Below are 17,837 nucleotides of genomic sequence, written 5' to 3'. Positions count from 1 at the left end.
ATCTTGTCTAGTTACGTGATTGTGTGTACATCAGAAACTTTTCCTACCAAACCTACAATCAACATGTAGGATTGTCTATGATTTAGGATTAAAAAAAGTTATAGTCCTCAAGCAGAGGGGTAACAACTGTTCATTTCATCTGGTATTTTACCAGATATCATCCCGGAGTTGATCTCCTTATGGTAGTAAGGTGAAAGACTGCGCAATCTTAATAATATGAGGTAGTCATATTACCAACATTCACACTTTTTTTTAATCTCAGTTCTTATGATGTTTAATGTTTTTTATAAAGCTTAGCTTCTATATTCCTGTAATTATGCGAGAAATTCAAGTCATTTCTAAGAAAACCCTAGTGAATCCCTAGCCTTTGTGGTTGCTTGCAAAAGAAGACTTGAAATATCATCCTTCAAGGATCAAATACTGGAAAGGAAATAAACAGAACTCATGTTTATTATGCCTGAAGACTCATGATTTTGAAGATCTTGGTCTCTTGAGAGGCTGTCTAATGTTCCTCAGTGCTAAGTGGCAGCAAGAAAGTATATGTGGGTAAGAAAAGCCTAAAATTCTTGTCAACAATATACTTTATGCATGGGTCTTTGGTATGGGTCTTCTAGTATGAGTGGTCTTTGGTTTTTTATCGATAGACTGAGTTCAGAGTTAGATTTATATGTCTCACAAATCTCCTGAAGAATTAAAAAAGGGTTTTTTTTTTTTTTTTAAGGTCTTCTCAGTTGGAAGTCCCTAATTATGTGAGCTATGAAATCTTAGCTTAAAGAAATGCAAATATGTATCAAATGCTTCTGATTAATTTTGCCAAAGCAACTGATTTAGGTCACTGGGGCAAAAACAAAACAAACCAAAACAAAACAAAAAAAAAACCCCAAAAAAACTAGTGGCAAGAGCTTAAATAAAGAAACAAATCACATAGTTCTTTTTTCTCTCTCCTCAAACAAAAGGTAAAACTTGTCTGAAACAGAGTGGCTGTGCACACGTTTCTCCACATACATACACAAGTAGAATGAGATCCAGCAAGAGCATTGTAACCCCCTTTTGCTAAACCACAAGGCTGTGGTTAAGACAGTTTTAAGTATGTTTCTTATTTCCCATTTACATATGGTCTCGGTGTTCTTTTAATAATTTCATGGAAAGAAAAAAGAAAGGTATAATCATCTGCTGAAATATGTGTAGCTGTAGCTATTTCAATCACTCTTTTTTGTCTAAACAGAAACTGTCTCCATCTGGCAGCTGTGGAACACCGCCAGCTGCATGATACTGCAACTGGCAGTCCTGAATAAGCCTGCTGATCTTCTCCTCCTTCTTTTCTGCAGGACTGCCCAATAGAAGCAGGTGATTTTCGTGCCCAGCAGTGTTCTGCTCACAACGACGTCAAGTACCAGGGACAGTTGTATGAGTGGCTTCCCATCTCTAATGACCCTGACAACCCATGCTCACTGAAGTGCCAGGCCAGAGGAACAGCTCTGGTTGTGGAGCTGGCACCAAAAGTTCTGGATGGGACACGGTGCTACAGTGAATCCCTGGACATGTGCATCAGTGGCTTGTGCCAAGTAAGGAAAGAAGCCCTGCCTCAGCCCCTCTCCTCATGACTCCCCTCCTCAGATCTCTCTCACATGCTCACTCCCTCTCCTCCTCCATACTTGTGTAATTTTAGGGTCTTTATTTTAATAATCTGTTTTAATTTACTTAAATTAATTTCTTTTATTGTTTTTTTTGGGGGGGGTGGTGGGGGTGGATGGGGAGACATGTATAATCTCAAATATTATTTTCTCACTTTATGCTGCTCCCTTGAGGTTCTTTGGAAGGATTTTATTATATGTTTTTGAACTGTTCTCTACAGTTAGCTGCAGTAGCATATCTGATTTGAAGCACCAAGTATAAAATAATGTTGTAGTTTTTAATTTAGATACATCAAAGTCTTCAGGGTCTATCAAATTACATAATCTTTAAGGATGATTGATCCCTGTAAATCAGAAACCTGCATGGCAGTAGATGAGTCACTAAAGTGAAAAAACTGCCATTCCTTCAATAGGACTAAGCAAGCTGCTACATCCCCTTGGACCTTAGCATCCCTTATTTGTTACCAATGAGAAATGGGGACTTTTTGACCCTTCACAATGTGTGGAGATGTCTTGGTCATTCAACCAATTTATTTGCATCCTAATTTGGTTTTTTATTACCTTTGTGCTTTTATTTATACATTGATGCTCTATCATTGCTCCTGTTAAATTACTTTAACTACATCAGACTTTATTCTTCTAAACTACATGTAGGCTACTGGTTGATGAAGGGAAGGACTTTTTCACCATCTCCACCATCTCTGTTAGGTTCTGAGCACACCTAAGTCTCAAAAACAGTTGAGTGTAGATTCATGTTTCATTGCACAGTGACATTAAAATCTATGTAAACTTGATATGTTGTTGGCTTTCTAGTGTATTTTCAACTGCTTTTTTTTTTTTTTTTTTTGGAAGCTTTCCTTCCTATTTCTTTTCTCTTTGATTTTCTGTTCTGAGCCAGAAGCAGTCCTGAAGTAAATGAAATAGAGTAGATAGTTCCTGGGTTAATTTCATTTGTGATCTGAAGAACGCAATCATCTAGTCCTCTTGATCTAAACCAAGGGCGTGCATCTCAAAATTCTAGATTGCCTAATGAGACAGACTAGTTTTAGTCTTGTTTTCTGTTTTCAAATCTTTTAAATACTTGAAGCACAAAAGCACAAAAATCTAGATGGGAAAAAGATTCAAAGTTTTTTGCATATAGTGGCCTAGGATTTATGAGCAGGCTGAATTCTGGCTTAGTCCAAATATGAAGTATACTTTTTCTCAAAAAAACTTTCCCTTAGAGAGTTCCTAAGCATCTAAAACAAACTCATTTGCATTCTCATGACATTGTAACTTCAAAGTCTGAAGGTAACTGCGCTGCTAAAACTATAAACACGTTATTTTTCTGTGGCTTGAGAATAGATATAATATACTAGCATTGGTGGCCCTGAGTAATTTTAGTTAAACTAACTCTTTTCTTATATACCCTAAAATGGTAGAATAACTTTTAATGCATAAATGGCTTAATAGTTCCCATGTTCTTCAGCATTCAGTTTCTTCAACAAATTTGCCATATATTTACAAATACTGTATTTTTGAGGATGACCAAAAAAATTTTAACTATAGATGCTCATGCTGTATTCCTCACATGGGTTGTGAAAATGGGTGTGTTAAATTTAAAGCAACTCAAAATATTATTGTCTCAGTGTATCCCTGTTATCCTTGTCATATCTTTGTGACAGTAGAGGTACTGCATTAAAAAATCCATAATTAGGTTTGTCCTAACTATATGCTATAGGAGAGAAATTGCTTTACCATCTATCACAGCAGTAGCTAGTCCTACATAAGTAGTCCAGAATGGTAAAGAGTATGGAATTTGCCATAATAAATGGTGAGCTTCCTTTAATGATCTTCCATTGCTTCTATAAAGGTTATTTTAAAAGATTGGGAAACCATAGTGTTATAGAAGAACCAGTGGGGCAATCTTTCTCTGTAACATTTGTGTGAACAAACTTATTTCTCTAATTATAGGGAATGCATGTAAACCTCAGAGAAGACAAAATGTGATTCAGAAATTATTTCTATTCATTTGCAGTAGGAGCTGCAGGCTACCACTTACCTAAACTGGTTGACATACTGTAAACAAAATAATCATGGGTTTCAGTAGTTTGTGAGAGTTCATAATGATCCTGAAAGAAAAGCAACATTTTAATGCTCTGTAACAGCATGATTTGGGGCAGTGCAGCAGACAACTGTAATAATATACATATCATTTGTCACAACTGCAAAAATTAAGTCTCCTAAGATGTATATTCCATACAAGATCCTGAAGATTAAAGTGAAGTATGACTCTTATGTAGTTTAACAACAGCAAGAGCCAAATTCTGCACCTGGTACAGGGCAACCTTGGTTTTGTATGCAGACTGGGGAATGAGATGCTGCAGAGCAGCCCTGCAGAAAGGGACCTGGGGGTTCTGGTCAGTGGCAAGTTGAACATGGGTCAGCAGTGCCCTGGCAGCCAGGAGGGCCAATTCTGTCCTGGGGTGCATCAGGCACAGCATCACCACCTAGGCAAGGGAGGGGATTGTCCTGCTCTGCTCTGGGCTGGGGCAGCCTCACCTATAGTGCTGGGGGCTGTTTTTGGTTGTCACAATATAAGACTTTAAACTGTTAGAGAATGTCCAAAGGGTCACAAAGATGGTGAAGGGCCTTGAGGGGAAGATGTATGAGGAGTGGCTCAGGTCACTTTTTCTGCTCAGCCTGGAGGAGACTGAGTGGAAATCTCTTTGTGGCCTTCTACATCTTCATAAGAGGGAAAGGAAGTACCCATCTCTTCACTCACATGGCCAGTGACAGAACTTTGGGAAATGGCATGAAGCTGAGTCAGAGAAGGTTTAAATTGGATATAAGGAAAGAGATACTTCACCTGGAGGTTGGTTGGGCACAGTAACAGGCTCTCCAGCAAAGTGGTCACAGCAGCAGCCTGTTTGATCTTAAGAAGTATTTGTACAGTGCTCTCAGGCATGTTCTGATACTTTGGAGTGTCCTGCACATGGACAGCTGTTGGACTAGATGATCCAGATGGGTTCTTTCCAACTCAACATATTTTATGATTCTATAATAATTACACTATGTTGAAGGCGAAGAGATATGTTTTCTGGATTGCTCAGAGCAAAACTACTGAAAACAACTTTAAGTTTACGCTCCTATTGGCTTGCATTGATCCAAGTGTTATGGGAACCAAGAAGATGTTCTTGAGATACAATTTTATACATAAAACATATCTTTATTTAATTATGTGCAAGAGTCCTGAATTAGTAAAAGTGACATTAAGATCAGTGTATGCTTACACAGACATAGAGTATTTTTCCCAGCAGGTCAAACAACATTATTGATTTCCTTAGCTAACCGTAGAAATATATTTCTTTGTATGCAAGACTTGGGTCAACCCATAGCCTATTGTGTGGTCATCAACTGTTCTTTGGATTACTGAAATTAAAGATTAGTTGTATTGCTTCTATGTGCCTCAGAACTCACTCCTCATTTAAAGGTGCTGGATTTCACTCTCATTGACAAGAATGTAATTGTAAAAATGTGCAGTATTTGGAAATTTTATATCCCTCTCTCATATTTATCCTTTATTTTTCATACAGTTTGGAGGTTTAAGACTACTAGTACCTTAGCTGCATATTTATGAGCCTTTAATTATGAGATTTTGAGTTGAAGCCTTTGTTTTGCCTGCTGGCCACTTAGTAGTTAAAGTCAGAAGAGACGCCTGATTCTATTCAGGGCAAGCAAAGCCAAAATTGTGTATGGAACAAGCTGTATCCCTGAATCTTTGATTCCAGGAGTATGGTTAGTGATTCTTAAAAATATTTTTGATTTTATTTACTGAAATAGAGTTTTGGAGAAGTTATTCAGTAGCTGATTCAGATATACTTAAGGCATAGGCCAGTACCCATGATGATAGTTCAGAAATCATGCAAGCTGCAAGCATTTTGCCTCTCTCCATGTTGTATAAACATGTGTCTTTCCATATTATATAGATGCATTTTTCCCATGAAGAGATATATAACTTGCTTAGGTGAAACACCTAAGCAATTAATAGGAATTAATATCTGAACATAATTTTTTCTCTCTGTAGCTTTACTCTTAAATGCATAGTGACACAGACCAAACAACAATATTTTCAAAAAAAAACCCCAAAAAACTCAGAATGTTATATAATATAATCTTCTTGTTCCTCCTGAACATTTTAAATCCCTTTCTCTATGAATATCTGTGTAATTTGGGTGTTCTTTCTCCACTTTTTAAAGAAATACAGATTCCTTCTCAGATCTTTGGGTCTCATTTTGAGTTTACCTTAGCTTATAATATGTCCCATTGGTGTATTACATCTTGCCTGAACCTCAGTGCTGAAGTCAATAGAATGGTCTTTAAGGAAATAGTGATTTTAAGTTCCACATTATGAAATGTCTTTATAGATAGAATTAATGGGTATGCTGAGGACAACACAGTTTCTATTTTCATTTTCCCTGTTTGCAAAATAAATTCCTGTACTTCCTTTTTTATGGTTTTGAGAGTATAAGCAAATTCTGCATACAGCAGTTGAAGATGCAAAGCTGGAGAATAGTGGGTTGATCCTGGCTGGATGCCAGGTACCCACGAAAGCTGCTCTCTGGAACCATATGGGGAGAGAAATTTTAACTGAAGGCCTATGGGTTGAGATAAGGAGTGGAAGAGGTCGCTCACTGATTACTATCATGGGCAAAACAGACTTGGGAAATGAGTTTAATTTATTGCCATTAAAAAATCAGAGGAAGATAAAGAGAAGTAAAACAAATCTCAAAAAACGTCTTCCTCCCTACCTCTCCTTCCTTTCCTCTTCCTCCTCCCTGTGAGCAATAAAGGGAGATGGGGAGCAAAGGTTATATTCAGTTCAACACACATTGCTCCTGCCACTACTCAGGGAGAGAAATAATTCCCATGCTCCAGTGTGGGATCCCTCCCAAGGGAGACAGTTCTCCATGAACTTCTTCAGCATAAGTCTATCTTGGGAGCCACAGCTCTTCACAAATTGCTTTGTGGGTCGCTTTCCACAGGCTGCAGTCCTTCAGGAACAGCCTGCTCCTCTTTTATTTGAAATCAAGTTAATTCCTTGTTGCCACACTTCACATTATCACAGAAAAAAAACCCAGGAAATTGGCAGCACTGAGCATGTGTGCTGGAATACTGATTTGTACACTCTGTTTCATACAGCTCACACTTTCCGTTTAATCTCTCTGAAAAGGAAGCAACATAGGGATTTTCCTTCCTTCCTTCCTTCCTTCCTTCCTTCCTTCCTTCCTTCCTTCCTTCCTTCCTTCCTTCCTTCCTTCCTTCCTTCCTGCCTTCCTGCCTTCCTGCCTTCCTCCCGCTCCTTCTCCTCCACCAGCAAAGTTACAGGTGCCGTCCGGACTCTCTGTCTCTTCCCTCTGGGTGGGGGGGCAACAAAGGCATCTCTGCTTCTCTCCACCCTTCTGTCCACAGGAGCTGGCTCGGTTCCAGTCCTTCTACCCCTCCGCTCACCTCGACCAGGCCGCATGGCTCCCCCTCCCCCACCCAGCCCCATGGCTGGGCAGGGGAGATCTGCACAGCACCCTGACCGGAACCAAAGAGAACGAGCTCTTGGGAGTTCTTGCTTTTAACCCCCTGTGTTCTCAGAGGCGTATCCCTATCTTCAATGGTCACTTCAGGTGCCAATATCCAAACTTGACTACTGATTGGTTTGACCCAACTTCCTGAAAGAATTCACTTCCATGTCAAACCACGACACTTTTGTAATGTAGACAAAATCTCCTTTGTGTTATTGGGTTTACCTGTCACAATCTTTTAATCTTTCTGATGCAAGGGAGGCATTCTATTTTAATTTTTGGGTTTTTTTCTGTTTTCCTCATCCCTTTCACTTCTTCCTGTTATCATAGTCTTCATACTTCGTTCTCTCTCAACATAATTTTTGCCTTCTGCTTGTGTGAATTCTGAAAAATGTTCTTTTTCTTAACTCTGGCAAGGAAGAACATGAAAGTATTTGCTTCCTCTAATGGATGATCAAGGATTATTCAAGGCTGCTTCTATCTCCAGTATGGATGTCAGAATCTGTGTGTTACTGTATAACACCAGATCAGGGGCAATTTTTATGGTTTTCATTAAATATGTGGTCAAATAGTAAATTGTTGTGTAGTTTCCCAAAAGCATGTCCCATCAATATCATAGCCAAATCCTCCCCTCATGTGAATGAGTATTGCTTCCCTGAAGTCATAATCATGAAAAGATGTTTTCAGTCTGGTCAGTCTCTTTTACTTACACAGCCAGAGTGACTGTTCTGCTATCCTTTCAGTCTCTCCAGCCCCAGGATTCCAGCTGACCACATGTCACATAAGCTTCTGTGAAGTGTATGATTTGTGTGTTTGCTTTAAACATTTCAGCCATAGCTCAGGACAGCATCAGTTCTTCTCTGTGAAATATCATGACAGCTGCATCATTTTTGTGTTGAAAGGTTAGACACTGAAAATGTCCATAACTAAACTATCTGCTGAAAGGATGAAACAGTGTTAGGCTTCCAATCAAAGGGGGAAAAGTGTAGCCATGATACATGAAAGACAGAGTAAACTTTAGCAGAAAATTCTGAAAACAAAAAATGATGCTACAATTAACAGCACCATTTGGCTGAAAAGTCAAAACCAGTCATACTAGTCCAAACAATTGATGAGAAATGTATTTGGGAAGAGTTATATACAAACTGACTTCTTGTACATATATGTACAAGATTCTGAAAACAAAAAATTCTGAAAACAAAAAATGATGCTACAATTAACAGCACCATTTGGCTGAAAAGTCAAAACCAGTCATACTAGTCCAAGCAATTGATGAGAAATGTATTTGGGAAGAGTTATATACAAACTGACTTCTTGTACATATATGTATGTAAGACCTATTGATTCCTTAATTTTCTCTGAAGAAGCAAGATAAAAGAGTTCTACTTTTGCTTTCTGCTTTCTACATAAAACTTGAAAAGCTATTCTTCTGTTGATAAATCAAGCCTAATTCTAATTGTATGAGTGTTTTCATTATTATTACTATTACTGTTATTGGTGGGGTCTTTTAAGACCTTAAAATTACTTCATCAATATGATAGAATAGAATAACACTATAAATCATATTATAGCTGTAATTGTAGGATCAAATCCAATGATTATAAAACTGGGGATTTTTAAGAAGGCTGTTAACTAAAATTGTTATTACAACAAAGTTGTTTAGGACCAAAAACAGCCTTTTGTTTCTTCTCACAAAACTGGACAACATTCTCCTTTACATTCTCTTAATTTTCCAGGTTATTTTTTAAAGAAATCTGCATCCCAGAAATGCCTATATTAATGTTTACTATTTACAGAATATTAAATTTCTCTTTAAAGATCTACTTCCACATAATACTCAAGGTAGTTTTAAAAAAATTCTGATTTATTGATTCCTAAGCATTTATTTTGCTGTGCTGCACAGTGAATTCAAGTCAGCTAACAAGCTTAGTTACCTTTAGCTAACTTTAGTTACCTGTAGCTGATCAGAATTCAGACTTGGTGATCTTGGAGGTCTGTGTTCAGCCCATGGCTGGGGGGTTGACCTAGATGACCTTTTGAGCTCCCTTACAACCCAAACTAGTCCATGGTTCTATTTTGTGGTTCTAGATGCACCAATGCTTAAATGGCCCTGTGTGTATGTGTGTGTGTGTGTGTGTGTCTAGACTGGGAAAATCTGCTCTACTTTATATAGGTGACTGTGCTGTATGTCCTGTATATCATGACTTCATGATAGAGAGTTTCTCCTTCTCTCTTCAATGTACAAAATGCTGCTGCACACATCCTCTTCTGTTTCCAGTTCAGACCAAAATACAGAGCTAATCAGGATAGCAGTGTCACATGTTTGGAGTCTGGTGTATGGAAATTTTACTCATTGGCACAATAAGCCTGCATGAGACAGGTAAAAATAAGATTAGGTAGTTACCTCAGCAGGCTCTCAAAGGCTTTCAAAACTGCCTTGGGCCCTGACTGTCCATATGGGATACACTTGGGACATAGCTGCAGGAATTTACAGCTGGGGCCATGGCTGCTCCTAGTCATTCCTTAGCTTGGGATCTGATTTCTTTGCATGCCATCCTTTCAAGTCAACTCCAGTTCTGGGGAATGAGAACACCAGAAGTCTATCTGCCCCATTTGCCCCTGATGTGCATTTTTCCACCCTGCAACATTAATTGGTCTAATATTAGAGACTGTTCTTGTCCTCCTTTAGCACTGGTAACCAGGAGGATTGTGTGCTGATTTTCACAGGATCCCTTTTTTCTACACTTAAACATTATCTAACTGTGAAAACTCTGAGACAGTAACTTCCAGTAGGAGATTTTTACCTGTATTTCTGTCTTTTGCTCACACAAGAGGACTGAAAGTGCTGTTACTTGCCTGTTTGATGACAAGGTAGAGAAATGAATGGCCTTTGTTTTATTAATTCTACAAACAAGCATCATTTGTGTTTCCACCAACCCATATTATTTTACAGGTGTTTTGTCCCTCATAACAACTTCCAGTAATAATCTTTTTCTTCTGCCAGGACTATGACAGAAATCAGGTCAAAAATAGGAAATTATTTGTGGAAAAATATGTCAAAGTATTTACATAGTGCTGGGATTTCAGTCTTGTGTAGTTCAGCTATTTCTGCCTCCTGTTTGTAATCTTTTTTTTTTATGGCCCATTGAAACCTACATGTCTTCTGCAGAGATAACATTTCAGAAAGTACTGAATTCTTGATTTGTTGGCCATATGTTTTGAACCTGTGTTGGGCTGAACAACTGAATTACTGTTTGAATATTTTGCAGGTAGCAAATTATAGTTTTGTTCTCTTGTTGATGAATTTCAGTTTTTATGAGACAAAAGAGGTAGCTTTTCCACCAATGTGACATCTTTCCAGTACTCAGAAAGGAGTGGGGTGGGGAAACATGATTCATAAGAGTAATAGCCAAATGCTTAAATTGTTATCATCATGCCAGGTAGGAACAGTTTTGTGGTGGAGAGTGGAAGGGAAATGGGATTGTTTTTTGTATGTGAAATAATCCTCAGTTGCACTATTAGAACTCCCCTGCCCTGAGTTACTAGTTTTTTACTTTCTGGACTAACAGAGGTTAGTACCTCCACAGAGGTACTTTGTTCTAGTCTTTTAGCAGAAACAACAAGTGCTGTTCTCCAGTGCTGACCAACTTATCTACTGCACACGTCTTTGACCAGCAGCACTCAGAGTAGTTCCCTTAGCTGGTGGCAGAGGAAGGGAGGAACATTGTTATTTGCAGGCTTGACAATAATAAGAAATTTAAAAGAGCACCTTGGAGACTTCTAAGGGTTCTCTTTCTGTTACCAGGAAGCAGTCTCTGTTCATGTATTTCTTTAGCACACCTAAAAGCCTGAGTTGTTAGAATAGTGCAGTGGCTTTATTGCTGCAGGAGGATGGTAAGATGTCTGCAACGGCAGGGCAGTTTAGAGAGTCCTCAGCAAAACAGATTTGTGGTTCTCATTGAAGACCTTGGCAAGAGGTCCAGCTACTGTGAAGACCCAGGACAGGTGTTTTGCGGGCATTTGAGATAGTTTCCTCGTAAATGTCTTCTAGGGTCTGCATGCACTTCTCTCACACACTGAGCAGCAGGATGGAGTACCATATAGACTATCTAAGCTGTTTCAGCAGTAGCCTGGGGACAAGTAGCCTCTTTCAAGTATTTGAACTATGGAAGATATCTGTTCCTTGATAACACAGATTATGTGACTGCCAAAGCACCAGAGAATCTTTGCTGGCGCTGGTATAACAAAGCTCTGCATCTGGATCCCAATTGATCCAGCCAACAGAGGACCAACTCCTGCCAACAAAAGAAGCCTGTACAGCCCAACAGAAGAGAGCTCTGAATAGCAATTTCAAGCATGTTATGAAGTCACCAGAGCTTAGAAAGAATCGCAGTCAAATGTAATGTGTCACAAGTGTCAATTAAATGCTTTAACAATTAGTGTTTCATGTTCTAGGAGAAAAGAATAGGTCCAGCAGGCAGAATTTACTCTTGGTTTCTCAAGGACATTGCTACCAGGAAGCTGAGGGAGAGCTGCCTTGATGAATTTTGTTTTAGAATGGCCATGGCAATCACTTTCTGATGTAGTGTTTTAATATTCTTCCAAAACTGACAAATCCTGGAACTGCTAAGATATCCAAACAATAGGTGTGATTCTTCTGGGGAAAAGCAAGTATTTCAGTAATGATGTGCTAAAGAGGACTAACTAAGGAAACAAAGTTAGGGGGTTTTTTTCTCCTTCTTCAAGAAATACACAAGCATGTTAAGAACAAAGGAAAAACTAATTTTTGCTCCAACTCAATATGAATATGTAAACCTAAATGCAGCAAAAACCAAAGTGTGAATGAAATGGTAAGTGCATATGAATAATCACAGAAGCTTCTTTTCTTCCTGTTGTTGCCTGCTTATAAACTCTTGGAAGTAAGTTCTGTTTAAATGTTGCCTCTTACACAGCAGCAGCCTCTGGATTTCTGTATCATCCGTGAATGAACTACAGAGAGCTTTGTTCATACATCTGTGGACTCTCCTATGGTGGCCCAAGCAAAAAAATTGGTTGGTTAAAAATTACTAAACCTGAAAAAATTCAGGTTTTTTTTTTTTTTTATCTTGGAAGATTCCTCCTAATTAAATTTGCATGTAACGAGTTACCTTTTCCCCACATCCAAGACTTTAGAGCATCTGTAATCCTTATTTGGAAGTGGCAGCTTTAAAATTAGTTGAATTTCTATTTGTTAAATCAAGGGTGGCTTCAGAGCAAGTTTATATTTCTTTTTCCCTGAAAGAAAATTAAGAAATAGAAATTTCTCTTCAGTTCATTCTGCTGCTGGGTGTTTACTGTTTGCTTCTAGAGCTTTGGGTGAACCATTGATTCCCAGTGTGTTGTGTCTGCTGTGCTGGTTGAGTGAGGTTATATAAGGGTCTTTGTTTAAATATATTAACAGCAGAGAGCTCTGGCTACCTGATGATGATGGGACCGGTACCAAGCAGGATCTACAGATTGGTTGCAGTGGATTAGTGGTAGATAAGGCAACAACCAGCAGCGACAAATCTACAATCTGGCCAGCCATGTTTTATGTGTTGGAAGGCATATCTTAGCCACTTCAATGGCTGTATTTAACAATTGGGGTACTCATCAGTATCTGAAGTTTGTTTCACACTGCCTGAACAGTTGCAAGGTATATTTCTCTCGAATACCAAGCAAGTACACTGATTGCACATGCCACTGGACCTGCTGTTACCAGAATAATTGCAAATTGCCTTGCCATTGTGAAAATCATCTTATGGTCTTTGATTATAGTTGGATTGTGGTGTACCTCCACCAGAATTCCTGGGCACCTGGGGGAGTCGTGCCTCATGCCTGATGCTGGTCAAGATTGCCTGTGACAGGATAATGTCATGAGGGTGTGCCAGAAAAATGCTGGCTGTAAAATGTCACCTCAAAGGCGTCGGTGCACGGAAGGGCAGATACCACATCAGCAGGAGCTGCAAGTGCTCATGTCACAGATACCAGTACAGATCCAGTTTGCTGTACAGGCTTAAGCTTGTTCTCTCCCCAGTAATTTGAAGAATAGAGCAGCTCTTCATGCTGATTCTGTAAAATAGGATTTTGAACCCAGTTGAAATGATGGCTCTGATCCAAAACTTTTTTCAGCTGAGCAGTGACAATCCACACAAGTCCCACACTGAGCCCCACATTAGTATCTATATGAAGGGCAACTTTGTTTTTCTGAGATCCTCAGAACTTCTTGCATTTGAACTGCAGACATGCCCTTTGAAAAACAAAGAGATTTATTTATAATTACCTGGATTTGCAAGCTTGCTTTATTACATTATTTCCTGCCTAGGATTTCTTAATACTGAATAGAAATTATTATGAAAACTTCTTCAGGACATTTCTAGACTAGCAGGGCTGGAGCGGAACATGTCATTGCTGGTCATTTTATTTCTGGAAAATTCTGCTAAACTGAGCCAAAGTTCAAGTCCACAAGGGGAACACATGCACTTAAAACACTCATGCACACACTCAATGATTAGTTCCAGCTCCTCTTGTGGGACTTTTAGCCCGATGCCTTTAAACTACATGCAAGCACTTGATCTGCTAACTTGATAGCTATCTCTTTTCTTGCAGCATCCTGAAAAATTATTTTGCAATGTGTCTCAGAGTCAGGAATATCCTTATTTTTGTTTTGTCAACCCATGGGCCATCAAGAGCAGTAAATAGTGGGGGGAGCTTGGGTGGGGAGAAGGGGGGGAGAGTCAAACTCAGCATGAAGTCTGGGACTCCAGCCTAAAATATAATATGGAATCTTTACCTCTAAGTAGATCTGTGGTACCTTGTGCCAGAAAACAATACAGGCTTGGCCAGCTAGGGATTAGCTGTTATTATTCTGGCTTTTTGTTGCTAGACATTCTATGCGAAACCCATAAGAAGAATAAAAAATCAGCTCACTTTAGAGGTGGTGAAGAAGGTCTGGGCAGGCAGTTGGTACTCACCAGTGATTTCCTCACTCTGGTACTACATGGCTGACATTTGCCATATACTGAGAGACCTCCAGAGCTCTGCAAAATCTGCCTTTACTACTTTAAGGGCATTTAACCACAATAGTAATGAGCTTCATAGAAGCACCTTTAGAAACACATAAGAGCTTAATCCAAAATTTATCAAACTTACAAGTACATGTTCTTGATTTTAATGGAGTTTGGATAGTCAGAGAACTTAATGGAGCTGCTTCTGACATTTTGTGCAGTAACAATGTGGAGTTCAAGCCTCTGACCAATACTTCAGCAACTTGAAACTCAAAAGATTTTAGTGTGGAATGTCTGTGCTTTATTATCCTGCTTTAAGGGGATGAAGCTTAGCATGTAATAGAAATGAGTATGAAAACTGCTTACTTCAGAACATTTCCAGTTGCAATTTGTTATAGTAATCCATTTTCCTTTCTAGTGGGGGCTTCCTTCTCAGATCTTTATAGATTGAAAAAGACTTCATCTCCCTAAACCCCTCAATGATATACTGAGATCAGAACTAGAATGCATTGGAATGGGAAGTTTCTATTCCACAGAAACTTCAGAATTTCAACATTGGATCCAGCTTCAAAGCAAGACAAGGAGTTGACATTTCAAAGATTTTCAGAAAGTGAAATATTCCCTAGACTTCTGATTCAAAAATGTCACTAGGTTGTTTCAAACTGTGTCCCCCAAACCTTTACTCTGAGCTGTATATTGGAGGTGCAGTATCCTTACTGTTTTCTTGGCTTACCATGCTTACCATGAATGGCTTACCATTTCATGACGAGGTCCTCAACCACCTCTCATCAGGTGAATATGCTCATAGGTCAGTGTCTTGGCAGACTTTTCTAGTTCTGCAGACCAAGTCTGTTTACTTTTCTTGGTAGCTGGCCTCTCCTAGTGTCTTGCATATTCGACATCTCTGATTATAGCCATTTTAAAACCTTCCCTCTGTGTTTTGTTCATGCTATGTGTGGATGCTGAAAGAAACATTCTGCTTTACTGCTCCTTTTTAACCCTTTGCAGATTTCTGGGCAAGTGGTGACATATTTTCACACATTCCATAACCTTTTTCAATGAGTTCTTTGCAGCCTTGATGGACGGTGAAAATTATGTTATGGAAATGACATGTTCTCAACACAACCAAACTTCTATTTCTTCTGCTCAGAGACAAAAGATGTTGTTCTCGTGAGCTGTGTATTTTTTCAGGAGCATTTTAATATTTCCTTGTCTGATCTTTTGCTGTCATAAAAGTTGAGCTTGCAAAATGTTTTCATGTAAGAGCTACTAAAAACTCATATAAGAGATCTGGAGTAGTGCAGCATCAGTGACTCAATTTCAAACACTAGCAACCTTTCTAGTGCGTGTAATTACCTTCAAAAGATAGAATTTCCCTAGGTAATGAGAAAAGATAAGAAAAGATAAGATAAAAGAAAAAAGAAAAGAAAAGAAAAAAAAAGGAAAAGAAAAAAAGAAAAGGAAAAGAAGAGAAAAGAAGAGAAAAGAGAAAAGAAAAGAAAAGAAAAGAAAAGAAAAGAAAAGAAAAGAAAAGAAAAGAAAAGAAAAGAAAAGAAAAGAAAAGAAAAGAAAAGAAAAGAAAAGAAAAGAAAAGAAAAGAAAAGAAAAGAAAAGAAAAGAAAAGAAAAGAAAAGAAAAGAAAAGAAAAGAAGTAAACTTGGGAATATTTTTTATTTCAGGCATTGGTTAATCACTCATAAGGTTTTTTTTAATGAAAATTTCATACATATTCCCAGAGCTCTCCATATCTATTTAGACAGATAATCTAACACGGTAAAAAAAATTCTCTGCAGAGACCTTGGGAACAAATAGGAAATTAATTTAATTTCATCAAAATATTTAATTGCATAAAGTTATCTGAGACACTGTCAAATACAGTAAGGTTACAGTTTGTAACCAGTCTGCACAGTATGTACAGTTGTACATACCACAGAAATGTTAGTAATCACAAAGGTCTCCATACTTCCACTTCGCTCATACTTCCATTTGAAACACAGCATTTCAACAGAAGAAATATTTTTATGCTATACATCGGTAATGGCTGTCCAACTCAAAAAAAGAAACAAACCACAATACAACTTCCTTTCACACCTGAGATTTTCCTGGTGGTTTCCTCCACAAGTTGTAACCTAGCTCTAAATTGCTCAGTTTATAAATTAACTTTAATCAGGGTATAGCCCATGGCAACATGTGTGCTGATGATTCATAAAGGTAAAAATGCTTTGAAGTAGTAAATTCTGTGGTTTTTTAAATTGGTTACCTCATACCTGAAGTTAAGATTCAGCCAGTTTCCTATCCAAGCAGTTCACATATTCATTTCAAAATAGGCAAAAGCATAAAGATTTGTGTAACTACTCTAAACTGAACTTTTGAGCAGATGTAAAAGGGAATTCTGATCTTTCTTCTGTTATCTGGGCTCCCCAGCAGGACCCTTCTCACTGTGGGAGCTAGTGATCTCTAATGCACTAGAAGGAAAATCTGATTTGAAGGCATCGACATACAGTCGATTTGGAAGTTTTGTATGGAGCAATCGCAGTCAAGATATGCTTATGTTTGCTTCAGTTTTCTAACCATTATTTTTCATTATGTTTCTAATTTGTTAAAATGTCTTTTGCAGTCTTGATATGGCTAGCTTTTCAAAGAAATGTATAATTTTTATGACTGTTGCTTCTTTAGGCTTCATTAATTCCCTTAGACGGATCATAATATAATGTGTAATCATAGGAGGCTTGACCCACTTCTGACCTGGAAGAAGTAGGTAAAATCAAAAAAATTTGATGATCACTTTCATCAAGCTTGAATCTATAATAATTTAAATAAAATTAATTACATTGTCAATATGACAGATAATCAAGGAAATACCTATTCTGCAGCTAGTAAAATAACGATGTTAGAAATGGGAATTGAATTGCTAAAAGAAAATACTGGTTATTAAAGTCTGCATTTTCATAGACAAATGAAGAGCAAGTCTCAAACCCAGAAGTATATCTCACCCTAGCAGAGATGTGTAATTCTGCACACTCAGATTTGCACAAATAAGAAACATTAGTCTATGAATGTTTTAGTGGGCAAGTTACACATACAGCTTTTATGAGTCTTGATTATAAATGCTCTGTTTGCTCTCATCATTTTCTAGGATGTAGATCTCAGGTTTAACTAAAACTCAGAAATACGGGAAAAATTAAAGCTGAAAAACCACCTTATTTAAAATTCCCTGTGTTTACATATACACTCCATGTTTGGCTAAGAGCCTTAGCACAACCTCATTAGAAGTAATAGACAAATATTTGTTCATTGCTTACTCTGAATGCCAGAATGCTAAAAGACCTTTTATTTTCTAGTACATACAAAGGTAATTATAACATTATAAGGACTTACCTAATTTCTTGGATTTCTATTATTTATGTAAAAAATTCATAACTTGGATGCAGAACTTAAAGTTCAGGCAAAAGGCCTACATTGACACGGTGTTAAACAAATAGTCCATTCATTAATTTTAAGTGTACTTAATTATAAATTACTATTTGATTCTTCTTGGAATAACAAGGTTTTTGCATACTGAGAAACCTAGTTTATCTATTCAACTTTTAAAATTTTTAACCAAACAGTTTGCATGTAGGAAT

General features: G+C 37.9%; 1 protein-coding gene across 2 annotated transcripts in view; it reads left to right on the top strand.

The window, feature by feature from the left end:
• The window catches only part of ADAMTSL1 (ADAMTS like 1), a 173,697-nt gene that overhangs the window by 31,779 nt on the left and 124,081 nt on the right, over positions 1-17,837 (top strand). For both annotated transcript variants that reach the window (XM_068175688.1, XM_068175687.1), the window contains exon 4: positions 1,329-1,565. In XM_068175688.1, coding sequence (XP_068031789.1) covers positions 1,329-1,565 — 237 coding nt within the window. The remainder of the gene's footprint in view (positions 1-1,328; positions 1,566-17,837) is intronic.

The sequence above is a fragment of the Anomalospiza imberbis genome, chromosome Z (assembly GCF_031753505.1).
Source record: "Anomalospiza imberbis isolate Cuckoo-Finch-1a 21T00152 chromosome Z, ASM3175350v1, whole genome shotgun sequence".
Classification (NCBI taxonomy): domain Eukaryota; kingdom Metazoa; phylum Chordata; class Aves; order Passeriformes; family Viduidae; genus Anomalospiza; species Anomalospiza imberbis.
The sequence above is the reverse complement of the archived record's forward strand: the minus strand, read 5'-3'. Positions and strand labels throughout refer to the sequence as shown.